The 27,691-nt window shown below is 48.2% G+C and overlaps 2 protein-coding genes across 3 annotated transcripts in view; one reads left to right on the forward strand and one right to left on the reverse strand.

Moving 5' to 3' along the window:
- MCM10 (minichromosome maintenance 10 replication initiation factor) overlaps positions 1–27,691 on the forward strand; it is a 118,704-nt gene that overhangs the window by 44,236 nt on the left and 46,777 nt on the right. The gene's annotated exons all lie outside the window — the stretch shown is intronic.
- UCMA (upper zone of growth plate and cartilage matrix associated) lies at positions 1,536–11,267 on the reverse strand. Of its 2 annotated transcripts, XM_079914141.1 has the most exons (5): positions 10,978–11,189; positions 10,598–10,663; positions 10,418–10,513; positions 6,987–7,085; positions 1,536–1,967 (listed from the first exon to the last, which is right to left on the reverse strand). In XM_079914141.1, exons 1-5 carry the CDS (start codon positions 11,033–11,035, stop codon positions 1,870–1,872), a joined length of 417 nt encoding a protein of 138 aa, XP_079770267.1. In that variant the 5' UTR covers positions 11,036–11,189; the 3' UTR covers positions 1,536–1,869. The 2 variants fall into 2 exon arrangements, with proteins under 2 accessions (XP_079770267.1, XP_079770268.1); XM_079914142.1 differs by lacking the exon at positions 10,598–10,663 and having other exon boundaries at positions 10,978–11,267.

Raw genomic sequence — 27,691 nt, forward strand, 5'->3', positions numbered from 1 at the left:
ACAGTAATGAAATATTGAGGCACCTGCAGAGTTTTTATTTCATGCCAGTTTCTTCCACTGCTATCACCTTCTAAGTTGAAGCTCCTGGTACTTGTAGTGGGAGCCGTGGGGGGCAGCGGGCTTCCCGAAGAGCCTGTCTGTTGAAGACAGGCCCAAAGGCGGGGGGTGGCCAGTGGGAAAACGTAGATCGTGTAGGTGGGGTGTTCGCTGACAACCTGGTTTCAGATGAAGTGCTGGCTCTGCATGAGGCGGCTTGGAATGTGCATATTGCTTGATCACTGAATGTTTTTAAAGATTTTATCCCAGGCTTTTAAAAAATTCCTTTGCATTCATTGCACAGTGTCCAGATCTGGTTAATTGTTCCACCTCTGGTGGGGGGTTTTACTACAGTTGAGCAGCTTTTCCTTGAAACAAAGTTGCCCTTTACTGTTCTGGAAACCCAGCCTCCAAAGCAGGCTGGAGCAGCCAGCCTGGGACCCAAGTCAAGGCGGCGGAGGCACAAGGCCCAGGAGCGGGGCGGGGAGGTGGCCAGGAGTGGGTGCTCATTCTTCACCCACAGTTCGCTTTGTCTTCGAGAGCTGACCCCACAGGGGTGCCCACTTAGGCTGTTCTTGAGTTTTCTGCATTCTTAGTGTGGAATTCCTGAAGGCAGTTGGGAGCAAGGCTGGAAGCAGCCTCGTGCAGAGTCTGGGGCAGGAAGGCAGAGCCCTTGGGACAGAAGAAAGGGCACTGCTATGGGCGGAATTGTTTCCCCAGAAAGATATGCGGAAGTCTAACCCCTGAGACCTGTGAGTGTTGACCTTATTTAGAAATAGGGTCTTTGCAGATATAATCAAGTTAGTGGGGCTGGTAGGGTGGGCCCTTAACTCAATGACTGTTGTCCTTATAAGAAGAGACACAGAAACACAGAGGGGAGAGTGTGTGGAGACATGGGGAGAAAAGGCCGAGTGACAGTGACGACAGAGACTGGAGTGACGCTGCCACAAGCCAGGGAACAGCTGAGCCCCCGGAAGCTGGAAGAGGCAAGGGAGGACCCTCACCCGGAGCCTTAGGAGGGCGTGTGGCCCTGCCCACACCTTGACTTCAGACTTCTAACCTCCAGAACTGTGAGAGGATAAATGTTCATTGTTTTAAGCCTCCCAGTTCTGGCACTTGGCTGTGCAGCTCTAGCAAATTAATACTATGAGGAAAAAGGAGGTGATACTAAAACTAAACCTTATCTGCTGTCTAGTTTTGGTTACCGCCGGCCTTGCTCGTACCCTGGCCTCTGAGTGATGCCATTAAGAAACCACCGTTGAACCTTAAGACTTTTTTCAGAGACATGCGAAGCACCTGGGCTTTGGAGAATGGTTTTTCCCAAACAGTTGCATTAGCAGGTCCCTTCCAGTCACGTGACTGCTGAGACAGGCTGCGGAAATAGTGAGCAGTGCTCCTGAGTCCAAGCTTCCCGACACCCAAGTCGGGAGAGGCCCAGTGTCACCTGGGAGGGACAAGCTGGTGCGGCTCAGCGTGAGATTCAAGAGGATGGTACAGAGTGTTGACTCAGCGTTTTTATTCATAGACTATAAGCAGACACGTGGTCTTTTCTCTCTACTGTGATTCTTTCATTGTTCTATGGGCCAGGAGTCTCACTGTGGGAACCATGGCGAAGCAGTGGGAAACCACCATAGGGGTGATGCCCCACAGGCCTTGGCTCACCTCAGAAATTCACCTGCCCAGAAGCGCAAGCCAGGGCGTTTCCATCCAGGAGAACAGAAGGCCCCAGGCTGAGGCCCTGGGAAGGGGCCTGTTTGTATGCAAAAGAGGTGCCTGAATGCCGAGGGTGGGCGCGTTTGTCAGGTGCTGTCTTCTGGGTGCATCGGGCTGAGGTCAGATATGGTGGCGGTTGTAGAGATAGGGTGGGTACAGGCCGTCACTGTGCCACTGGCGCCACTGCTCGATGGCCTCTCGGCTTCTCTCTTCCTGTTCTGGGGACGAGAGATGAAGTCGTCGTGTGAGGATGGAGGGCTCTGATCTGGGGGCAGCCACCGAGTCCGCCCAAAGCCCCTCCCCCCCCCCGCCTGTGACACGTGACATGAGCCACTGTGCCTGCGTGCATGGATGACAGACAGAATCCCAGCTGGAAGGGCCTGAGAGGATGCCGAATCTAAAGTCCTCGTTTTAATACAGATCAGGCCCAGATAGGTGAGCGTCACAGAGCTGATTGCCAAGAGAGCGGAGACCGGGGCCCTGCCTTCAGTTCAGTGTTCCTTCCCTGTACAGCCAGCGAAGGGCGAAGAGCCGCGTGCAGAAACTGGCCCAGAGACACACCAACTAAGACAGAATCCAAAATCACAGCAGCAGAAAAACAGACTGCAAACCATACTGTTGAAAAACTCATGGAAATGATTGTCAATTCCGAGTGATGGGATTATGAGTAAGGTTTTCCTTCTTACTGTTTCTTAGCTTTAAAAATAAAGTTATGTTTTTAAAGCTAACTGGGGAAAGGGGTGGGTGAAGCAAGTGCAGGAAGATCTTGATAACCCCTGATTCTGGGTGATGGTTATATGAGAGTTTGTTATACTATATACTTTTCCATGTGTTTGAAATGTTTCATAGTAAAGGCTAAAAAGAGCAGAAGGGAGTTTTTAATGAGTAAGAAAGTCCTGATTTTTCTGTCTTTGATAAAGACATGTTTCTGAATAACGCCTTTGTGAAGCTATAGAATTAGGCTCCTGATGCCAGTTCAAGACTGCCTGTCACTCACTGTTAGGTACACTCACTGTCGCGTTAAAGCGCGAGCAGATATCCCAAGGCTCTCGGTGTTTAAAAAGCACCCTCAGAAAGCTAAACAGAATTACCATTAACCCAACCGTTCTTAAAACAAGAATAGATGAATCGATAAAATGTGAGATGATAGATAGACAGACAGACAGACAGGAATATATAGATATGTCTGTATGTATTATTCAGCCATAAAAAGGAATGAAATTCTGATATGTGCTATAACATGAATGAGCCTTGAAACATGCCCAGTGAAATACACCAGACACAAAAGGACAAATATATGTGATCTCTCTTCTGTGAAATACGTAGTATAGGCAAATTCGTACGGGCAGAGAATATATTAGAGGTTTCCAGGGCTGTGGGGAGAGGGGAGTTAATGCATAATGGATACAAAGTTAGTTTGAGGTGATTAAAGGGGTTTGGAAATAAATAATGGTGATGGTTGTGGATGTACTAAATGCCACTGAATTGTACACTTAAAAATAGGTAAGGTGGCAAATTTTGTGTTCTAGATATTTTACCACAATTTTTTTTTTTGAGTATTTGGAGAAAACGTTGAGAGGATAGAAAGTTAATAGAAGGTAATAGCAAGGATTCAAAACTCAAAATGTCTTCCTTGCCTATTTTCTCAAATGTGGGCTTCACCAAAAAGCCTGTGACCCTGCCTTGGTGCTAGTGACACGCATCCTCTGTGGCATTGGGCAAACAGGACAGCCTGGTGGCTTCAGGATATGGAGGAAGTGGGTGTCCCCGTGGTCCTTAGCACCTGTGAGAGCCAGGTGCCCGCAACAGGAAGGGCCCTTGTGACCACGGGGTGTGCAGGAGCCATGTCTGCTGGGTATGTTTCCTTCTATGTGAACTTGGGGTTGGCGCTACCCTGGATGCTGAGAATCCTCTTAGGGACTTGGTTCCTCAGAGGAAACCTGGAGCTCAGAGTCAGCCCAGGCTGTTAGCCTTGGGCCATTCAGACCTTTCTCAGGCCACGTAGAGCAGCTACCCTTGGCCAATCTTGAGAGCATGATTCTGACATAAAAGTTGATTTTTTCTTCCCAGATCATGCTGAACTCTTCTTAGACCATTTCATTTAGACAAAGGGAAGGTCTCGCTGGTAAAGACCCAAGGCCTGGACACTGTAGCCTTCGTGTAGGGACCACTTGTGGCCAGGCGTCGTGCAGCCAGCCTGGGATAGCCTGACCCAGGCTTCCGGCTTTGAAGGTGGAAGCAGACCTGGGCTGCTACCACGTAGGCCTTAGAAGTGGGAGTTCAACACTGTTTATCCTGAGCTTTTGGAGGCAGAACTCAGCTATTTTTGCCTTGAAGTTGGTGGTTTTGAGTAGGGTTACAAGCTGGAGCCGTGACAGAGCCGAGTGAGACTCTAACCACGCCCCTCCCACTTCCCCAGACAAGGGCCAGTATCCTGGGTGGGTTGGTAGAGGGGCCTTTGACTAAGGTGGGGTTTTCAGGCCCTCAGCAAGGTCACCGGTGTCCAGAAATCTCCCTTCAGACCACCTGCCTAAAATTCCTCCACTGGAAACCCAAGTCCTTCCCGTCCCCCGTGGCATCTCTCAGCATTCGCTTTTATGCAGCAAGTACCTCGGGGAGAGAGCATCATCCGCTGCTCTCCAGTATTCTGAGACTAGGTGACGTTGTCAATCAAGAGAGCTAACCGAACCCGGGGTCCTGACCGACGGGGAACGTGGGCGCCTCAGAGAAGGGCTCTGAGCGCTGCTCACGGTGGAGGTTTCCGGCAACCTGGCCTCTGTGCATGGTCTGTTCCGGGGCAGAGGCAAGGGAAGGGGGGAAGCGGAAGCGAGTTTCACCTTTGTCAGTGTTTACCCTCGGCCAGGCTGGGCCCCCTGCACCTCTTTGCCTCTCCTTCTTTCATCAAGCTCGTGGGGGGGGGGCGACCCCCGCTGAGCTGCTCTGCGTTGCCCCCTCCCTCCCTCCATCCTCACGGGCCACGCTGAGCTGCTCTGCGTTGCCCCCTCCCTCCCTCCATCCTCACGGGCCCCGCTGAGCTGCTCTGCGTTGCCCCCTCCCTCCCTCCATCCTCACGGGCCCCGCTGAGCTGCTCTGCGTTGCCCCCTCCCTCCCTCCCTCCCTCCATCCTTGGGTTGAAGAACCTCTCCAAGACCTCTACGCATTTGGTCTTCCTTCGGTACAAAAACATGGGCTTTGCTGGCAAACTCGCCTTCATTTAAATCCTTCACTACCTGCGTCACCTTGGTTATTCATGTATCCTTTCTAAGCCTGAGCTTTTAAAACTGTAAAGTGGCAATTGTAAGACCTGAGATGCTGGTCGTAAGCATTAGGTGGTTCAGTACAGTGTCTGGCAGGGCAAGTGCTCAACCAGTGACAACGGCTGCTGTCACTACAGTCCCCGAAGGCCTGTGCCCTGCCCTGCAGCCTCTTCCTCTATGGGCAAGGCCTGAGGCCCCTGACCTTAGTCTCCTCTGGCTTTGGTGGAGGACCTGGCATCCCTCAGGTGCCTAACCCCTCATCCTAATCCATCGTGGGAGGGAAAACAGGGAATGGTTTTCATCCAGATGCTAGGGATTTGGACCTGAAACATTTCAAAATGCACAAAATAAAATGCTGCTATTAATACTGTGAGTTAGGGGCTTCCCTGGTGGCACAGTGGTTGAGAGTCCGCCTGCCGATACAGGGGACGCGTGTTCGTGCCCCGGTCTGGGAAGATCCCACATGCCGCGGAGCGGCTGGGCCCATGAGCCATGGCCGCTGAGCCTGCACCTCCGGAGCCTGTGCTCCGCAACGGGAGAGGCCACAACAGTGAGAGGCCCACGTACCGCAAAAAAAAAAAAAAAAAAAATACTGTGAGTTAAAAAAAAAAAACACTGAAGGAATTTTAGAGGCCACATCCTCATTTTTTAAATGCTTCTCCCCAAGCTGTCCACCAAGGTAAACAGATCTTTAACAGGAGTATTTGCCTCTGAATTACTACAGTCTGAGCTTTCCCCAGGATGTTTGATTTGCTGGGATCCTGCCCAACACCTGTCTGCAGGGCTCAGCCAGGTGCCACCCGCAAAGCCATGGGCATGGCCTGCAGCCCCCTGATACCTGGTGATGGTGTCCTTTCCACTAAGAGGTGCCCTAAGGGCATATTACCTCCCAAATCCACCAGAGCAGGCAAGCAAGGGGTTGACAACTTGGGAACTGAAATTGCAGACTTTCTCTAACAAAGGTCACCTTAACTGGGGTCTTATGTCCAAGCTCACCTGCATCCAGGAACTTACTTGGAAGCATTTAAATCTTGAAGTTTTGGAAGAGACCGAAAAAGGAATAAAAACACACATTGGCCTGCCTGGTCTGATCCCTATTACCCTGTTCTATGGATTTTTTGCTATAGGTGACCCTTGAGGGCACTTAATAGATACCAAGTCCAATCCCATCCCCCATGGGAGGCTGGGATTCAAAGGCAGAGCCTCCCTCCCCCTCCACCCTCCCCCACACCCAGAGGCCTGGTTGAAACCAGCATTCCTGGGAGGAGGCTGGAGCCCTGTCTCCCAAGGCCAGAGGGTGGGGATGAGGTGTGCTGACTGTCTGGTGAGAGACACAGAGGCAAAGGTCAAGGCTTTGCAAACGAGACGCTCGGGGCCCCCTGGGTGAGGGAACACGCAAACCCCATAAAAACTTGCTCTGGGTGAGGGGAGCCGCCCCGTGGGCTGTAGATGTTGACGCTGGAGGTGGGGAGGGTACAGAGCTCCCGTGACCAGAGCCATCTGAGTTCACTTGTCCTGGTTTGCTTCCACTGGTCACCCGATGCTGATGATAATAACTAGGTAAATGAAGGCCTAGGTTTTCCAGGATGGGCAGTTCCTAGAGCCATGACATTGATGGAAATCCAAGGCCCTTGAAAGTGAGTTTGAAATCCTCCCAATTCAGCTCTAACGGGAACTAAGCCAGGAGTGCAGCTGCTAAGACAGAACACACAAGTAGGAGGAGAAAATACGATCAACCAAAAACTCCTCCAGCCCCACAGTCTCCAAGCCAGTGGTGTTCTGTCTTCCATTTCTTCTCAAGTTCTGTAGCCACTTTTGTGACTTTCTCCCTGTTTTCCGAGACTCCCATAGATATGAATTGAAAGTAGACCTCCTCTTACCTCCCTCCTCTAGTTAAAATTTAGGGATAAGTACAGGCAAATCACATGGTTCTCCTGCAGAGGTCCACTTCCCCGAAGTCACTGGCTGACGAGCTCTTACCATCGTTTTGCTCCTCCACGAAGTTCTCAAACTCGTTCCTTTGTTCCTCGTAATGTTCTTTCCGTAGCTCATCCGCCTGCAGCTTCTGCCTGTTCTCCGCTGGGGGAGGGGAAGAGGTGAGAGTTGCCCCCAAGCATAGGGGCAGCCGCACGCATTTAGGGGGACACTAATCATTCTGCCTGAGAAACTTAATCAGGTGCAAAAGGGGCTGTTTGTGAGGGGCTAAGAGTGGGGCTTCACTGAAATGGTTCACTCCTGACACAGACTTTAAAACCTGAGGGACCTGGGGGAGTGTCCCACCCAACTGCCTCGTTTTGTGAGTGAGAGGACAGACCCGCAAAAGGTGAAGCCATCTAGCTCCAGGTGCAAAATGAATGGTGTATCCAAGCATGCTTGTCCTCTTAGAAGCTAGGAATTTGATGATAGAAATGAATTCTATGAGGGAATAATCCAACTTAATTTCACATTAATTAACCTGCAAGTCCATTCAGCATCTTTGCGCTCCTCTCATGGCCAGAATATATACTAAGCACTGGGATTAAAAGGTCAAGTAAGAAAGATTCTGTCCCTCTGCCTAAGGGGCCTGTGATCCACTTAAGGAGAAAGATATGAAAATAAATTACACCCAGCATTATGGCTGCTGTGATAGAAATTGCCACGGGGTGTAAGGCTGTGGTCCAGGGAATCTAAGATGATCCTGATATTCATGCCCTTAGGTGATTCTCTCCCCTTGTGTGGACTGGCCTAGTGGCTCACTTCTAATGGGCAAAATATGACAGAAGTGACGGGTTATGACTTCTGAGATTAGGTTACAAACAAGACTGGCTTCCATCTTGGGTTCCTCGGTCTGTCTATCTATCTGTCTATCTCTCACTTTTGCTCTTGCTCGGAGGGAAGCCAGCTGCCATGTTGTAAGCTGTCCTGTGGAGAGGCCCGCTCATGGCAGGAACTGGTGTCCTTGACCAGTAGTCCGCAGGACTTGAGGTTTGCCAACGGCCATGTGCGTGAGCTTGAAAGCGAATCTTCTCTCAATCAGGCCTTGAAATGAATGCAGCCCCAGCCAATACCTTGACTACAGCCCATAGAGACCCTGAGCCTGAGGCCACCAGCTAAGCTGGACCTAGACCCCAGAAGCTGGGACAATAAATGTTTGTTGTTTTAAGCTGCTCAATTTGGGGCTCATTTGTTACACAGCAGTAGATAACTAGTACAGGATATGGGGTGATCAGGTAAACTCCCTGATGATGAAAATACCAACCTCAGGTATCCCTTAGTTTGTGAGGCAATGCATTCCAGTAAAGTTGGCTGTAAACTCTTTTATGAGGAGTCCCAGTTTCACATTATAAAGCTGAAGGTACGCCTCTGGTTGGAGAAATACCCCCAGTGATAACTGAAAACTGCCACTGAGAACACGTAAACACTCCTTGGCTGTTGAACATGAAGCTTACCAGAGGGAACCTTACCTGAGCTGCCAGGTCACATCTCACCAGCAGGTACAGCTGTCCCTCATCTGCTCTAATGCAGCCCCCTCAAAAAACCTCTCTAGATTTTAGATTTTCCAACGTCAAATAAGTTTCTAGGTTCATCCATTTCTGCCCTCACACCTTTACATCTTTAGTCTGGCAGAAGCTTAGAGATAGGAATTGCCTGTTTTCTGGTTCCAGATTCAAGTTTATCAAAGTGTTGCCTGCCTTTACTGAACCTCAGACATAACTGGGCATTGTTCTACCCATCACCGGAGTTGACCAGGTAACAATAGATTAACTCAGGTGCATCCTAGGTGTTCACCGGGCTGTCCTGGGTTCCCACGACTGAAACCCCGAGCTTCCAACCTGGGTGACAGACCTCTGGCTTAATCATACATCTCATTGTTCTGAATCCACTTAGAGAATGGAAACTATTTGCCTCTTAAATTCCTGCACGTTCCCCGCTGGGAGTCTGCCAAAAGTTTGCTTCTCTCATTTCCGTCAAGAACTGCCCAAACTCCATCAGTCTTTTCAGTGTTTCTTGACATTTGCTAACCTTTAAATCCCAAATTGTGCGAGGCCTGGAGATTTTCCCAGTGTGGTTGTACTTCTCCACTTAAAAAAAAAAAAGGGAATTTCATCTCCAAGCATTTTCATCTCACTTCTTGCCCATCATTTGAAAACAGTCCTGTTATTTTCACTGAGCAAGTTACCTTGCTGAGTGTGCTGAGAGGCACAAAGAGTTTATTCAGACAGACACATAAGTAACGAATCTAGCCTTGGACTCAGAGTCTGTCAGACCTGAGTCCTTGGAAGAATCTAGTTCAAGGACAGAGAACTCAAATCCCTTCAAGGGTCGGCAGGTCATGGAAATGAGGGTCTCTGCCAAGCAGGGGATCCCAGGGCCTACTTCAGGCTGAGAAGGAGACATACTTCTGAGCTCAAAAGCCTCCCAAATGCATTGGAAGTGAAGACTTTTAAAAACACTGCTGGCAGATGTAGAGAATGGACTTGAGGACACGGGGAGGGGGAATGGGAAGGTGGGACGAAGTGAGAGAGTGGCATGGACATATATACACTACCAAATGTAAAATAGATAGCGAGTGGGAAGCAGCCGCGTAGCACAGGGAGATCAGCTCGGTGCTTTGTGACCACCTAGAGGGGTGGGACAGGGAGGGTGGGAGGGAGACACAAGAGGGAGGAGAAATGGGGATATATGTATATGTAGCTGATTCACTTTGTTATGAAGCAGAAACTAACACACCATGGTAAGGCAATTATACTCCAATAAAGATGTTTAAAAAAAGTAACTAGAAAAAAAAAAAACACTGCTGGCTGAACACCACTCTTTCAGGGGCTTGTAAATAAGGAAACGGGCCCAGGGAGAATAAGTGGTCAAGGCCACTTAGCAGCAAATCTGTCACCAAGCCCACATTTCCAGTTCCCGGTCCCATGTGCCCTCCTCCCTGCTTACAGTGCCCGTAGGGTGCACCATGAGTACCCGGAAAGCACACACTGAGCTATTATGTCCCCTCTCCACTGAACATAGATTTTCCCCTTAACATTTCTTTTTTTGGCCTCGCTACACGGCATGCAGGGTCTTAGTCCCCCGACCAGGGATGGAACCCGTGCCCCCTGCAGTGGAAGCAGGGAGTCCTAACCGCTGGACCGCCAGGGAAGTGCTGCCCGTCCCCGACCTTAACATTTTTAACTTTCAGAAACTGAGATGCAATTCAACACTTAAGTGCATTCAGTGTGGCCCTATCCTCTTTGTTTCTTACCCCTGCAGCATAGCCAATCAAAGAGTGACCTACAATCGAGGGAATGTGATGTAACTTCTAATTCAGAGCTGCAGTCACTGAGACCCGAGGGCCTAGGTTGAGCCCTTGGTCCCTGGCCCAGCTGACTGTGGGAGAGAGAAGGAACACGAGGCAAGAGCAGAAGGCAGGCCACCGGCATCCTTACCATTGACCTCTTCTCGGGATTTGGAGGACCGCTTGCCTCGCTTCTTGAGGAAATTCAAGGCATCTGATTCCTGCATGAAGATCTTCCCTTCCACGCCTGAAACCCGAGAGAAGCCGGTCACAACCGGCACATGCTCACCAGGGCTACCTCGGGAGCCCCCTGGGTGGCCCCGGCACTCACCTTCCTGCACCTCATGTCCTGCCAACTGCCTGGAGCCCACCGCCACAGCAGTCCCCTCCCGCAGGGCTGTGGGACGAGAGCACAGCGTGAGGGCTGCCGCACCCCGACAGGAGCCCTCACCCTGAGCCAGGCCGGGACAGTCCTTCCCAGGGCTGGACTTGCCCTGGAGACTGGATGCCTCAGATACCAGCCACACAGCCAACTTCCCCAAGAAACCACCAGGCGTGCTGGTTTCTCTGTACTGTGTTGTATTATACACACAGACACACACAAACACACACACCCAGGTACAGCCTTCTGAACAGAAGGTACACCCTCTACCTGGCCACCTGAGCAGCCTCACCTAACACCAAGGCCATCCTGGGGCCTCGCATACTCACTGGACAGGAGCACAACGGCCGAGAGACAGCAGATCAGGAACAGCTGTCTCCAGGCCATCTTTGCAAAGGCCGAGGCTCTGTCTGGGAACTGCAGACACAGGGTTCTACAGATCCTGAGGCTGCCAGGTCCTCACTACTGTGTCAGGCAGATCAGGAAGGAGAGAGAGAGGCAGGAGGCTGGGATGCCACTGAGGGGGGTGGGGGGTGGGGAGTGGGAGGGGTCCCGGCCACGACTTCCATTGGCCGCGCCTGCCAGAGTACCGGAGATGTTTTTGGCACCTTGCAAACCACACAGAAGCAGAGTCTGTCATCGGAGCCTCAGCCAGGACAGTTCTGAAGTGGCCTCTCCAAGATCCGCACCCAAGGAGTTGCCTCAGAGTCAGGATTCCAAAGACCAAGGGCAAATTTCAAAGAGCCCCTGGCATCTGCTTCAGGGGAGGTGGGGACTCTAGTCCTGGAAGCTGAAGCATGTGGGGGGCTCAATGGGGGACTTTGACTCAGCTGTCAGGCCAGGAGGGACCGTAAGGCTGGAAGAGCCCCCCTTAGTGTGACTCTGGCATGGACACGTGGGCCATTCTGACAGTAGCCCCCGACTTGACATGTCCCCAGCTGATGCTCACTGTCAAGCAAAGCAAAGACCCCTTGGCCTGGGGCCCTCGAGCCCTTTCAAGACATCGAGAAAGAGAGGCAGTCAGCCTTCCACGGGAGAGAGGCGGAGCACAGTGTGTAAAGAGCCCCTCCTCTGGGCACGCTTCTCACGGCACACCCCGTGTAGGGGAGGAAATGCATTCCCAGAAATGGAAATGCTGATGGAATCCGAGCCCTACGGGGCCATCAGAGCCCAGTCCCTTAGGAGCTTTGTTCTTGACACTGTCATGTAGTTTGAACCGTCCAAAGAGTTGCCTTTGGGCATTGTTTAGAATCATCCTAATAGTGACCATCCCTAGACCCACCCACATGAAGCTCCCCTTTCATCAGACACGTAGTAACATCCCACATGTACTTGGACCATTGGCAGGAAAAGAATGTTAATAGCGGAAAAATAAGCAAGGCACAGCCAACAAAATAAATGGGTTGTTTTCCAGTGGAGGGAAGTGCGACTGACACCTCTGCCAGCTCTCGGTGGCTGTGAGCACACAGAGGGCTCCCCTTCAACACTGGCTGACCTCACTTAACCAGGTGCGGGTGGGTTCTGCATGATCAACCCAGGAGGGGCAATACCCATGAGGACACATCGGCAAGGATTCATCTGTCAGGTTGACTAGCTGTCACTTGAAAGAGAGAAGGGCCAGGAGACAGAGCGATGTTGATGGGACTTGTGGGTGAGAAAGTGGGTGTGTGAAATACCTGTGACATCCTTGATACACTAATTCTTCTTGCTGCCTTTTTTAGTTCCATTCATTTCAACCATGAATATTTATCGAACACCTACTCTAAACCAGGCACCTGTGCTAGTCACATGCTCACCAGCTTTTAGTAAATCTGCCCAACGTTTCCAAAGTACCTTCCACCTCAGGTCGGACACTGTGCATCCACTGTCCACGCAGAAAGGCTTAGGGAAGAATCTCAAGCCCTAGGAAGTTCTCTCAGACCCAGCCTGGAAGAAAAGGGCAGGAGATCCAGAATTCACTGAATGGAGGATGGAGGCTTGCAATGGGATGTAAGCTTTGTTCTGGAAAAACAAGCTTACATTTCTTACATACCAAGGCTGGTGGCCTGAGATTTCTATCGGCTACACTGATGTGCTCCAAGGAATGGTCTGGCCACGGCTGGTCTCAAAGTATAATCTCTCAGTTCTTCCAGAGCTTTCTCTCCCTCTAGACCCTTTGGTGTCTACACTTCCCACCCTCCTTCATTTTGCACCTTCAGCTCGCCCACCTCTGGGGCTGCTCACTGCACCTGGCTGTGCTGCAGAGGTGGCCTCCTCGTGACATCATACCCCAGAGTATAACAAGCCACCCACCGCAAGGCAAAAGCATGATTCTAATGCAACTATAATTTTATGAATATACTAAAACCCATTGAATTGTACACTTTACGTGGATGAATTGCATGGTATGTGATCAACATCTCAAAAAAGCTATTACAAAAACATGTGTATAGGGTACTTCCCTGGTGGTGCAGTGGTTGAGACTCCACGCTCCCAATGCAGGGGGCCCGGGTTCGATCCCTGGTCAGGGAACTAGATCCTACACGCATGCCGCAACTAAGAGTTCGCATGCCACTACTAAGGAGCCCGCCTGCCGTAACTAAGACCCAGTGCAACCAAATAAATATTAAACAACAACAAAAACATGTATATACACATATATTACACAATATGGAAACAGCTTCAGGATACTCATCTGTAGGGGTCATGGGGGTTGGGGGAAGGTCAGGAAGACTTTAAAGAAGCACTGATGGCTGAGATGAAGCCTGAAAGATGAGGGTTTCCAGAGCCCAGTTAGACGGAAGGCATTGTCAAAGGGCCCAGAGAAATGAAGCCCTTTTGAGAAATTGCAGGCAATGAGCAATAGCAGAGCACGGGAGCACACGGAGGGGCTGGAGGTAGCCAGGGCCTAGGTCACGGTGTAAGGGGTCTGGCCTCCATCCTTGTGAGACTAGTATGGCAGCTGTAAGCACATATCCCAGGGCCAGTCCCCCAGTTCAGCCCCAGCTCTGGACTGAACCAGCTGCATGGCCTTGGGCAAGTCATTTTACCTCTCTGTGCCCAATTCCCTCCTCTGTCACACAGATTGATGTGAGGATTGGAGACAATGCATCCATGGTTCTTACAGCAGTGCCTGGCATGCACAGACCATTGTATATGTGTTTGCTCTCATGACACAATAACGAACCATTGAATGATTTTGAGCAGGGAAGTGACATGAGGGTTTTTTTAGGAACACCACGCCTGTGATGTGGAGGGTGAGAGGGATTAGACTAAAGTGGAGACAATGAGAGAAGGCTGTTGCATTCGTCCAGGTGAAGCTCAGGAATGGAGAGGAGAGATATTTAAAAAGATTGAAGAAATAGAATCAGTGAGACTTGATGACTTATTAGCTCAAGGGAGTGACGGATTGGGAGGTGTGCATTTCAGGTGGCTCCTGAGTTTTTAGTTTGGATAACTGGGTGGATGGATGGTAAGATCATTCTGTGAGGTGGAGAAAACAGAGGAAGTTCAAGGGGTGTGTCATTGGACAAATCAAGTCCAGTGATCTGTGGATTCAAACCAGGTCTTCTGATGTCAAATCCAGGTTCTTCCCATCTTCCCACAACCGTAATTTTGTGAATATACTATCCCATCCCCACGGTCAATTTTAGAACACTTTCATCACTCCCCAAAAAGAAATTCCATACGCATTAGCAGTCACTCCTCATTTTCCCCAACCCTCAAAGCCCTGGGCCACCACTACCCTGCTTTCTGTCTCTGTGGATTTGCCTCTTCTGAATATTTCACCTAAATGGAATCATACCCTGTGCGGCTTTTGTGACTGACTGCTTTCACTTCAAATACAGTGTTCAAGGGTCATCCATGTTGTAGCATGCATGCAGACTTCACTCCTTCTTATTGCTAAATAATGCCGTGTTGTACAGATATACCATATTTTATTTATCCATTCATTGGTTGATGGACATTTGGGTTGTTTCTACCTTTTGGCTATTATAAATAATGGTGCTATGAACATTCTTGTGCATGTTTTTGTGTGGCCATAGGTTTTCATTTCTGTTGGGTGGATACCTAGATGTAGAATTGTTGGGACATATGGTAACTCCATGTTTAGCTTCTGAGGAACTCTCACATTATAACTAAGATGTTCATTTACTTGTCTGTCTCCTTCAATGCTGTGAGGTCTCTTTGAGGAGGAGTTTCCACCTTGTTCATACCTGAGATGGTCTCTGGCACCGAACTGACGCATAAATGTTTCAATAAACATTAATCAAGGAAAATACTCTGGGTGAGGGCATTAAAGGGAAACATTTATGAGCTCACTTCAATGGGCTATTCATAAGAAGGTACCTCCCCAGGGACCTGAAATTTCCAAGTTTATGTATCACTGGGTTCAGGGTCCTTCTCAAGCAGCAGACATGAATTCTGTGGTTCATTTGTGGGTTGTCTTAGAGGGCAACCAAGATGGCCTTCATGTTCCCCTCAGTTTGACTGAACTTTAGACAGGTTTCTTTCTGACTGTAAGCCCCTGACCTCCCTTTTGTAAGAACGTTTAATTTAGAAAACGTGCGCTTGTAAATGCTTACCCTGCACCTTTGAAATGTATGCAAATCTTCTAACCTCTTGCCAGACATTCAAGCCAGGAAGTGTCTTTCTCAAGGACCTGGGAATCATGTTTTTGAAATGAAAACACCAAAGGAGATAGCACTTCTATCTCACACCAGAGGAGGTAGCATTTTTGCCCTCTGTGGGAGGGTAGGCACCTGACTTTGATGGGCACTTTATTCCAATTGTGACGGCCAATTAGCAAACACAGGTGGCCTGTGATTCCCCCTACCCTAGCTCTTAAAACCTCTCCACGTCTACCATACCATCCAGCAATTCCACTCCTGGTTATTTATCCAAAGAAAACAAAAACACTAATTCAAAAAGATACATGCTTAAAAAAAAATAAAAATAAAAAAAAAAGATACATGCACCCCAATGTTCATAGCAGCATGATTTACAATAGCCAAGATATGGAAACAACCTAAATGCCCATCAACAGATGAATGGGAAACAAGATGGGGTATATATACACAATGGGGTATTACTTAGCCATAAAAAAGAACGAAATGTTGCCATTGGTAGCAACATAGGTGGACCTGGAGGGTATTCTGCTTAGTGAAATAAGTCAGGCAGAGAAAGACAAATACTGTATGTTTTCACTAATATGTAGAATCTGAAAAGTAAAACAAATGAACAAATATAACAAAACAGAAACAGACTTACAGATACGGAGAACAAACTAGTGGTTTCCAGAGGGGAGGGTATAGGGGGAGGAACAAGATAGGGGAAGGAAATTTAGAGGCACAAACTACTAGGTATAAGGCTGTAATGTACAGTGCAGGGAATATAGTCGATATTTTATAATAACTTTGTATGGAGTATATTCTATAAAAGTATCAAATTACTATGTGGTACACCTGAAACTAATATAATATTCTAAGTCAACTATACTTCAATTGGAAAAAAAAATCTCCAGCCCTTTGTTTCAGTAGAGTTGAGATCAGTCTCTCTCCTCTATTGCAATAGGCTTTTTATGTTTTATTTTTAAATTTATTTGGCTGTGTCGGGTCTTAGTTGCGGCACGCGGGATCTTCATTGCGGCATGCGGGATCTTTCGTTGCAGCGTGCGAGCTCTTCACTGCGGCACGCGGACTTCTCTCTAGTTGTGGCATGGGGACGGGGCGCTTCCGAGCATGTGGGCTCGGTAGCTGTGGCATGCAGGCTTAGTTGTCCCTCAGCATGTGAGATCTTAGTTCCCCGACCAGGGATCGAACCTGCATCACCTGCATTGGAAGGCAGATTCTTAACCACTGGACCACCAGGGAAGTCCCTACTGCAATAGTCTTGAATAAATTCTCCCTTGCTTTTTCTGGTGCAGTTTTAACTTTGACAAGGGCACTGACTCAGCATCTCATTTGATCCACCAGGGAAAGAGGGCATAACTCATGTAAGTGGAAATGATCCTTAGGGAGTGGGTCCGTGCAGGTGAGGTCACCAGATGCCATGGCCCAACTGTAAGTGTTATCCTGAACTAAATATAGAAAAACCCGTTGTCTATAGCTAATACTAAGAATATATTATGTTCTTTCGTTTCACTTCATTTTCAATGGACTAATTCTACCCCTGAGCACCTCCCCGTGTGGTAGAGGTGAGTTAAGGATTGTACCAAAAAGGGGACTCATGACCCTTGGAAGCAGGAGGTCCTCAGAGCTCGGCCCCCTCAGGAGCCCTCACAGAGCACGTAGATGGACACCTTTCCTGCCGCCTCCTCAGTGAGAAGGAAACACCCTATAGATGTGAATGTGAAGGCTTATTTGTTGGGCAAGAGAGTGATAGTTTGCAAAATATAAAGTTTCAACTCATTTGAAGTGCCTCTGGATCTGACTGTGTTGACACAGGTGGGTGTGGAAAGTGAGGACTTCGTGAGTCAGGACAACATTTCTAAAACCTTCCTGGTTTCTTATTTTCCTGTGAAAGACATTCATTTCTCTAAGCACCTAGCCAGCGTGTCATAGAGCTTCTTTATAGCTCTTTCCCTCATGCACCATGGAAATATTATCAGTCCCTATGAAAATGGTGTCTAGAAGTCTCCTCCTGAAATTAAGTCTGGCAGGAGATGTCTCCATTCAGTGCAATCGGCATCACTAGGCTAATGTTCTGTTCTCAGTGTGACCAACGACGTCCTTGAGTTTATAGAGAAAATTATAACCCTTTCTCTGTGTCTTGCTTTCCCCACATGCCATGCAAGGAAGCCAAGAAGCATTTGCCTTCCACCATCACCACTAGGCTATATGACACATTAGCGGAGAAAGCTCTGAAAAGGGCATGGGGTCTTCTACAGCTGCATGGAGTACTGCTGTGAATATCTGAGTTGATATTCAGCAGGCAAGCACTGTTATGGCTAAAACAAGTTAACTAAAATATCAAAATACTTCCTTATCAGTTGTTCAGTATCCACTTTCCTGAGCCATCTCTCACCCACTGTTGCCCCAGGTACCCCAGGCTACCTCTCAGGACTCCTACTTTCCATAGTCCATTATCCAAGGGGACGATGCTTGGCCCAGCGGGGAACCCTGCTCTGCTCCCACAGCTGGCCTTGATTCTGATTGGTCAATGTCTGTCCTGTGTCAGCTAAACATATTAATATCCCTCTGAATTCAGAGATTTCTAATTACTCACGAGTCATCTAAAATTACATTATATTTTTTCCCACCTCTCCTCTTTGCCACCTTTTGTGTTTCTCACACCGAAGTACTATCCCTAACCCTCACCAAAAATCCCACATCTATTACAAAGACTCATGTGCACCGAGGCTTAAAGTATCTATACTTACAAAAGTGAAAAGTGGAAACAGTCTAAATAAAACAGCAGGGCACACATGATGGTGTATGTGTGAGAGAAGAGTGTGTACCTACTGGAAATGTTATGAAAGATGGAGAACATGATGGTGTAATCATTGCTGATGAGAAGCCACAACAGTGTAGGTAGCCAGAAAGGTGTTCCACCGTGACAGGTTCTCCTGGTTTGCTGAGGAATCCCTTTAGAGTTGGGGTGAGTAAAGTAAGTTAGTGATGTAAGGGAAAGGTGAGTTGGGCCCATTTTTCTGGAAGGAGATCAATCACCTGGAATGGGTAGATCTTCACTGTTGTGAAAATTAGTCACTTTGGCAGGTCTTATGGGACGGGGAGGGGTTGGAGGGGTAGAGGAGGAAGAAGAGGGGCTGGAGGGATGTTTCAGGTCAGTGAAGGGGGGTCTTGGGCAGGTCCTCACCCAGCATCCCTTGGGCTTCTTGTCAGTGGAAACAGCAAGAGCTGATCATTAAGACTGCTGAGACTTGTCATAGCTTGGGCTTAAGACCCTAGACTGAGAGTCACCTGGGGCTCATCTCCCCGCAAAGAAGCAAAGTGAAGGACGTTTGTTCTACTACCCGTGACAGCAACTAGAGCAGAGCACGTAGCTTCCACCTCTGGAGCGCCCTGTGCCGCCACGGTCACCTGTGCCCTAACCGTACGAGCCTGAGCCTTGTGACCCAGACTCTCTGGCTCCCACCTTCCTCAACAGCCTCTTGCCTTTGACCCATGAGACTGAACCCCTGCCCACTTTCCAAGCTGCCCCAGGCTTTGGGAGTAGCCTCTTGGTGCCTGGGTTACTGGTACACCACACCCCTAGCCTTCACTGCTCAGAAGTTGACCCGTCAGGGATTTAAAAAGCCTCCCAGTCAGAGTGGCTTGAAGCCCCTGTCCTGAAGGTGACACTTGAAGGTGGGAAGCCCACCCCCAAGGGTTTACTGCTCTACATGGTGACAACAGCTTAGCAATTACAACCACTTTAGGAACTGAAGACTTGACCCAGCCTGCTGACAGACCCAACTCACCGAGGCCAGGTTCCAGCGCAAACCCTAATCTCACTAGGCCATGGTCCCAAGATTAACGTCCCAAGATTCAACCAAGGCAGACTGTACGGCTGCCTACAGGACCCGTGACGTACAATGGGAAAGAGCCTGGACTTCTGTCAGATGGAGAGACTTGAACGCTCTCACTCTTGGGATGGATGGATATACATTAGCTTTACTGTAGAGGGTTTAGAGATGTGGTTCGCAGACTTGACTATGAATTCAGATCTCCCTGGTGCTTTAAAAATACCAGCACTGGGGACTCCCCTGGCGGTCCAGCGGTTAAGACTCCACAATTCCACTGCAGGGGGCACCGGTCCGATCCCTGGTTGGGGAACTAAGATCCCGAATGCCGCGTGGTGTGGCCAAAATAAATAAGTAAAATAAATTATTTTAAATAATACCAACATTGGGCCTCAACCTCTAAGAGTCTTTGTGTGTGTAATTTGAAAAATTCATGTCTTTCACAAATGAACGTATCTATGAAACAGAAACAGAATCAGGGACCTAGAGAATAGACTGGTGATTGCCAAGGGGGAGGGGGGCTTGGAGAGGGATGGATTGGGAGTCTGGGATTAGCAGATGCAGACTGCTTTATGTAGAATGGATAAACAACAAGGTCCTACTGTATAGCCCAGGGAACTATATTCAATATCCTGTGATGAACCATAATGGAAAAGAAGGTGAAAAAGAATGTATGTATATGTATAACTGCATCACTTTTCTGTAAAGCAGTAATTAACACAACGTTATAATTCAACTATACTTCAATTAAAAAATTTGTTTTTTAATTTTGCAAGGACAGAGGTATTATCGATAACCTAGGTCTGCAGTGGCACCTAGAAAGTTGTGCATTTTTCTCAACAAAGGCGCGCTATCTCTCTGGAGATGAAATACAGAGCTGCTTTCTGGTTTCAGGATGGGCTCTCTGGGGCAACAGAAAGGCAAGGCCCATGGAAGAGCATACAGACAAGGTCTATGGGACAAGAAGTGTGGGCCAAGCTGACTGGGGTCCCTGGCCATCCAGGAATCCTGTGAATATAAGGCTTATATCCTGGGTTCTCCACAGTCTGGACAGCTCGGCACGACATAAGGCAGGCCCAGGGAGGAGAGAAACTAAGTCACATCAAGAAGCTTGGGCCAGGGCTGAGCCGTGTTAAAGGAAAACAGGCACACAGTCCCCCCCAACTTGTCTTGCCCAGCTTGTGGGGACAGCTTTGCAGGCAAGACTCGGGTGCGAGGGGACTCTGTTAGGCTAAGTCCTACATGACAGGCCTGGGGAACCAAAAGGACTGGTAAATAGCAGGCAAGACCCCTGACCCTCTTCCTCCCACCAGATGCCAAAATGCATCTCACCGGAGGTAGAGGGCATCATCCTGTCACTCCCAGTAACAGCCCAGCACTGGGGAATATTTTAGGGTGTAGGTTCCCCAAAGTTTGGACACCCTCTACTACAAGATACTCCAAGATGAAAGGCTTCCAGGGTCAAATAAATTCGGGGAGTACTATATAGACTCTGTTCTCCTCCTTTGTGCCAGATTCACAATGCACAGGAGCATATTAAAGGCTCTGACAAGGCCTGCAGCTGGAAAATCTGTTTTTATTTAGCATTCCCCAAATTTAATTGACCATGCCATCTTTATCCCCCGGGATAAGGGAAAGAGTCAGCAGTTAAATTGCTCCATTGCTGCCCCACACCATCCTCCGAAGGCAGAAGTTCCCCAGGCCCTCTCTGTAGATGTCCCTGTGACCAAGCTGCAGGCTGTTTTGTTGTGAAGCTGTGGCTGGTTCAGTGTCACACCAGCCATCTGACCACTGCTCCCTCTCCTTCCCAGCCTCCCCTCCTCTCCCTCACTCTCGTCTCCTGGGGTTTCACTCCCCAACAGAGTCAGTGCAGAAGTTTTTGCGTCCAGTTCTGAGACTTAAGGAATCAGAGCTCACATAGACACTTCCTCTACATTCTACCAAGGAAAATAAACCACAACCATGATTTTCTTTGTGATTATAAGTAAACACCATCAGCAGGTATTCTGAGTGTGGTGTGATAGAAAGCGTCTGATCTAGGAATTAGAACTCCGGGATTTTCCAGTCTCATCTCTTGCACAAACCAGCTAAATTACTCTTCAGAGAATGGATTACCAAAAATGGGGCAACACATGTTTGTCCTCATATCTCACGTTTGTGAGGATTAATAAGCATTATAGGGACTTCCCTGGTGGTGCAGTGGATAAGAATCCACCTGCCAGTGCAGGGGACACGGGTTCGATCCCTGGTCTGAGAAGATCCCACATGGCACAGAGCAACTAAGCCACAGCTACTGAAGCCCACACGCCTAGAGCCCATGCTTCGCAACAAGAGAATCCACCGCAAAGAGAAGCCCGTGCACCACAACGAAGAGTAGCCCCCGCTCGCCACAACTAGAGAAAGCCCACACGCAGCAATGAAGACCCAACGCAGCCAAAAATAAATAAAATTAAATATTAAAAAAAAAGCATTATAACTAACACTTGTTGAATGCCTACTACACTGTATGATCTCTTTTGATATTCCACCAACAAGCTGGATATTTTTACTTTCAAAGACAGGCCTTATTAACTCCATTTTTCAAATGAGCATTCTGAGATCCAGAGAGGTTAAGTAACTTGCCCAAGTCACACAGCTATTTAATATCAGAGCCAGGAATTAAATGCAAGTTTGTCTGACCTCCAAGCTCATCTTTCCACCGTACCGTCCTGCTTGTCCAGTGAGGAAATGCATATGAAAATATGTTAAACTCCACAAAACATAGATAGTAAAATGTACTCTGTCAGAGACTTCCCTGGTGGTCCAGCAGTTGGGACTCCATGCTCCCAATGCGGGGGCGCCCAGGTTTGATCCCTGGTCAGGGAGCTGGATCCCGCATGCCACAACTGGGGATCCCGCACGCCATGGCTGAAGATCCTGCACACCGCAGCAAAGACCTGGCACAGCCAAATAAACAAATAAATACTAAAAGAGAAATGGTAGCATCAAAAAGTTTTTAAAAAATGTATTCTGGGAGTTGAAGACACCGCTGATCACATTTATCCTAATAAAGTCTATGTTCTTTGAGGCCTTTTGTTCTGGAAATGAGACACAAAGTCAGTGACTTAGACAAAAGTTAGGTCTTTTATGTATATCCTTTTGGCCCCTAACTCCTTCTTGCCACTAGAGATACCTCCACACATTGCCACAATTTTTAAAAATTGTCTCAGACCGGTAACAAATATTGGCCGTCTCTAAGCCGGTGTCCTCTCTCTCCCCGCCTCGGTGGCAGCCAGCAGGTGGCATGTGGCTCACATTCTGTCCCCAGAGCTTGTCCCCAGGTCTTGGCTCCAGAGCAGGGGCCCCAGGGTCAGGGGTGGGGGTGGGAGGGTCACAGCTCTTGCTGCGGCCACTGGCCCAGCCCATCTTTCGTGTGTGCTCTTGTCCACTGCATGCTGGGCCTCCTGGCTGCCTGCATGTTTCTGAGCCCTAGAGAGCCTGCCAGCACGGCGCATGACTGTTGCCTATGGTCATGATCTGTGTCTGTTGTTTGTAACCAAGAGTTTTGATGGACATTGATGTATATAATTAATTAATTAATATATATGGACATTGATGTCCATATAATTTGATGGACATTTGATGTATATAATTGATGTATATAATTCTGTGACTCTATCAGCATCTCCTCTGCACCTCAGAGGAGCTCCTTTCTGGGCTACAGACTACACCACAGGTCTCGGGGGTGTCCCTAACTTAATCGAGATCAACAATGGGCCGCATCAAGGAAAAAAATAAGGATGTTAACTAAATTTCTGGTAGTCACTTTGCAGTATATGTGTAAATCATCATTATGTTGTGCACCTAAAACTAATACAATGGTATATGTCAATTATATTTCAATTTTATAAAATAAGAATACATTTTTTTTTTTTTTGCAGTACGTGGGCCTCTCACTGTTGTGGCCTCTCCCATTGCAGAGCATAGGCTCAGCGAGCCCGCTCCGCGGCATGTGGGATCTTCCCTGACCGGGGCACGAACCCATGTCCCCTGCATCGGCAGGCAGACTCTCAACCACTGCGCCACCAGGGAAGCCCAAGAATACATTTTTAAAAAAGAAAAGCAGAAAAGGGAACAGCCATCCATCACACGTGAAAGCAAGCCACACTCTGCCCTGGGCAGGGCCAGGCTCACGGCACCTTCTGTGTCCTAAAGAAGCACTGTGCGGGGCCTTCCTGGTGGCACAGTGGTTAAGAATCTGCCTGTCAATGCAGGGGACAAGGGTTCGAGCCCTGGTCTGGGAAGATCTCATGTGCCACAGAGCAACTAAGGCCCGTGCGCCACAACTACTGAGCCTGCGCTCTAGAGCCTGCGAGCCACAGCTACTGAAGCTCATGTGCCTAGAGCCTGTGCTCCGCAACAAGAGAAGCCACCGCAGTGAGAAGCCCGTGCACCCCAACGAAGAATAACCCCGCTCGCTGCACCTAGAGAAAGTCCGCGTGAAGCAACGAAGACCCAACACAGCCGAAAATAAATAAATTTATTTTTAAAAAAAGAAGCACCGTGGGTGCACCCCAAGCACAGCTGCCACTAGGCCAGATGCTTCTTGCCCAGGTGCAAAGGACTTGTTTGCTCTGCTGACTCCGGGCATTCATCCAGAGCACGGGGGCAAACAGGAGCTGGGGTCAAATCTCACAGGCCACCTGTTTTTGTAAATAGAGCTTCGTGGGGTCACGGCTACTGTGGTCCCCAGCTGCCTCCCGGAATTGTTGCAATAGACACAGTATGACCAGTGAAGCGAAAAATAAATATTTTTGACTCTTTGACCCTTGACAGAGAAAGATCACTGACTCCCGACCTAGGGCAGAAATCCGGAGAAGGGCAGAGAGAGTTTTGCTTGCACCCCTTAGTGACCAGTCTCTGAGTCACTCTCAGTTTCTTCCTGTTCATTTTTTTTACTTTAAAATTTTGCTTTAGTTTCTGAATGGGGAGTGCATTCACCTGGTTCAGTCAAAGTCAAATAAAAGAGAAAAGTCCTGGGCTTCCGTGGTGGCGCGGTGGTTGAGAGTCCGCCTGCCAATGCAGGGGACATGGGTTCGTGCCCCGCCCACATGCCGCAGAGCGGCTGGGCCCGGGAGCCATGGCTGCTGAGCCTGCACGTCCGGAGCCTGTGCTCCGCAACGGGGAGAAGCCACAACAGAGAGAGGCCCGCGTACCGCAAAAATAAATAAATAGATAAATAAATAAGAGAAAAGTCCTGGGCCTTCCTCTCCCCACCCAACTCTGTTCCAAGAAATGACAGTTCTCAGGAGAATTGTGTGTATAGCGGCTTTCTTTTTTGAGGTGACAGAAATGTTCTAAAATTGACTGTGGTGATGGTTGCACGTATCTGTGAATCTACTGAAAGCCACTGAATTGTGTATTTTAAATGGGTGAGCCCTCTGATATGCAAAATAATCAAAAAAATCAACAGTGCAGAATATGGGTGCGTGTTAATTAAATTTAATCTGCACCCTCGGATTAGTCAGCATTGAAGCATCCCCACCAGGAACTCATGTTCAAGTACTTTAACTATCATTATCTAAATCTGCACCAGAGGGTTTGTCATTCCCATAAGGGAAGCTAGAAACAGTGCTCCATCCTTAATAGAGTGTCGCTTGTGGCTAGAAAGAGTGTGTGGCCACAGCTCTCCTCGCATGTACAACACAGAAGCAAGCGGCCACCAGACCCCAATGGTGTGGCATTCTAGGTCCAGGGACCCTCATTCACAAGGACCCTGTGGCCAGATCAAATGACAAGGCTCACCTGCTCTCAGATCACTGTTTCCTACCCCAGGATGGCAAAGGAGAGAGATCTGAGATGAACAGACCAGGTTAGATGACTGACTCCTCTGTCCCTTTGCCAACAGCTGTTGGAATCGGTAGCAGAATCTATCCTGAGACTTGCTTTTATTGTCCATTTGACAGTTGTTGGAAGCAGGTGACATCAAAATGTTGAATAACTAGTGAGGCTTGGCATGTTCACGGTCCTGGGGCAGGTCCCCTCTGGCCGCTGGATTTGGGAAGTTGTGGGGAGGAGTCCCAGGAGAGAGGTGGGAGCAACTGGGATGGAGAGGCGGCACTTGGCCTGGGGGGCGGTGATGGAAATGCTCGGGACAACGGCTCGCTACCCACTGTTATGACGGTTTTTCCGTATTTCAGCAGCAGATATAACTGCTCTGGTACACATGGGCTCAGTGCCAGTTCTGGTGAAAGGCCAGTTTTGGCCTATGTCACCTTGCATCACTGTTACACACCTCCCGTGACCCTCTTCCCTTTTGCTTTTCTATCCCCATTTGTTGTCTTTCCTTTGTTCCCAAGGCTGTCCCATTTCTCTTATCAAAAAGGAGGAAATGTCCCACTAAGATGTTAGGATTTAATGCCAGACTTCCTGAGGCACTTGAGTTTTAAAAGAGAATGTCTAGGGACTTACCTGGTGACGCAGTGGTTAAGAATCTGCCTGCCAATGCGGGGGACATGGGTTCGAGCCCTGGTCCGGGAAGATCCCACATGCCACGGAGCAGCTAAGCCGTGAGCCACAACTACTGAGCCTGTGCTCTAGAGCCTGTGAGCCACAACTACTGAAGCCCATGCGCCTAGAGCCCGTGCTCCGCAACAAGAGAAGCCACCGCAATGAGAAGCCCACGCACCGCAACGAAGAGTAGCCCCCGCTCACCGCAACTAGAGAAAGCCCGCGTGCAGCAACGAAGACCCAGCACAGCCAAAAATAATTAATTAATTAATTAATTTAAAAATAAAGTCAAGTCCCATTTTTTTAAAAAAAAGAGAGCGTCTAGAAAGAGGCTCTGTCCTCAAACTCATGGCTAGGGTGGAATTTGTGACATGGGTGGAAGATGATTTGAAGTGGGAACCTTCTCAGCCCTCTTGCAAACACATGACAAAGGGGGTCAGCCTATGTGGGACCTGCCTTGTTCAGGATAATGGCATTAGAACTAAAACCCAAGAGTGGCTTATGTTTATTTGGAATAATTTTGTCCCTGTGAACTTCCAAAGGTATCCTTCTGAAGAAGATAGAATTGATAGTTCAGAGACAATGTCTTAGCCAAAGACTAAAGTATTGTGAGATGGAGAAGTTACCAGGTTGGAACAGTGAGGGAATTTACATAATGATAGAGATGTACACCACCTCCCTCCACCTACTCTATTTCAGTAAGGTAGTCAACTTTCAACTGTCCTTACAAGTCTGAGCTAAGAATTTTACTTTGGTCAAAAATATCTAACCCAGCACCACCTCATACCCATTAGGATGGCTACTATAAAAATACCAAAAATAATAAGAGTTGGAGAGGATGTGCAGAAATTGGAACCCTTGTGATTTTTCGATGGGAATGTAAAATGGTGCAGCTGCTGTGGAAAACAGTGTGGTGGGTCCTCAAAAAATTAAAAATAGAACTACCATATGATCCTGAAATTCGGCAAAAGAATTGAAAACAGGGTCTCAAAGGGTTATTTGTATACCACGTTCATAGCAACTTTATTCACAATCGGTACAAATTGGAAGCAACCCAAGTGTCTGCAGATGGATGAATGGATAAGCAAAATGTGGTCTATCCATTCAGTAGAATACTATTCAGCCTTAAAAAGAAGGAAGTTCTGACACTTGCTACAGCATACATGAACCTTGAGGACAGTATGCTAAGTGGAATAAGCCAGTTGCAAAAAGACAAATACTGTATGATCCCACTTACATGAGGAACCTAGAATAGTCAAATTCATAGAGATAGATAAAAGGTAGACTAGTGGTACTCTGGGTTGGAGGGAGGGGTAAATGAGGAGTAGGGGGTTAGTTTTGCAAGATGAAGAGGGTTCTGGAGATAGATGGCAGTGACGGTTACACAACAATGTGAATGTACTTAACACCACTCAAATGTACACTTAGAAATGGTTAAGGTGGTAAATTTTATGTGCATTTTACTGCAGTTAAAAATTTTTAAAGCATATCCACCTAAAAAGTAGATATCAAACTCAACACAATCAAACCTATTGTGGAGCTTCTGATGAGTAACCAGACTTCTCAGTCACAGTCACCTCCTTTCCCAGCGTCCCTGTCCCCCAACATATATGAAAGAGGTACTGGTGAAGAGGTGAAGAGTGCAGTGGAGCGAGAGGTGGCTGGAACACTCAGGGGAAGACATGTCAGGAACCGGAAATCGGGGCCAAGGCTGCACAGGCCAAGTGTGTTTAAGAGGGACATGCTCTCTCTCTTTTTTGATGTACAATGTTGTGTTAGTTTCTGCCACACAGCAAAGTGAGTCAGTTGTACATATATATATACATATATATATATCTGCTCTTTTTAAGATTCTTTTCCCATATAGATCATTACAGAGTATTGAGAAGAGTTCCCTGTGCTATCCAGTAGGTCCTTGTTAGTTATCTGTTGTATATATAGCAGTGTGTATGTGTCAATCCCAATCTCCCAGTTCCTCCCTCCCACCCACTACCCTGCCTTTCCCCCCTGGTAACCATAAGTTCGTTTTCTACATCAGTGACTCTGTTTCTGTTTTGTAAATAAGTTCATTTGTATTATTTTTTTAGATTCCATATATAAGTGGTATCTGA

Source organism: Stenella coeruleoalba (assembly GCF_951394435.1).
Source record: "Stenella coeruleoalba genome assembly, chromosome: 2".
Lineage (NCBI taxonomy): Eukaryota > Metazoa > Chordata > Mammalia > Artiodactyla > Delphinidae > Stenella > Stenella coeruleoalba.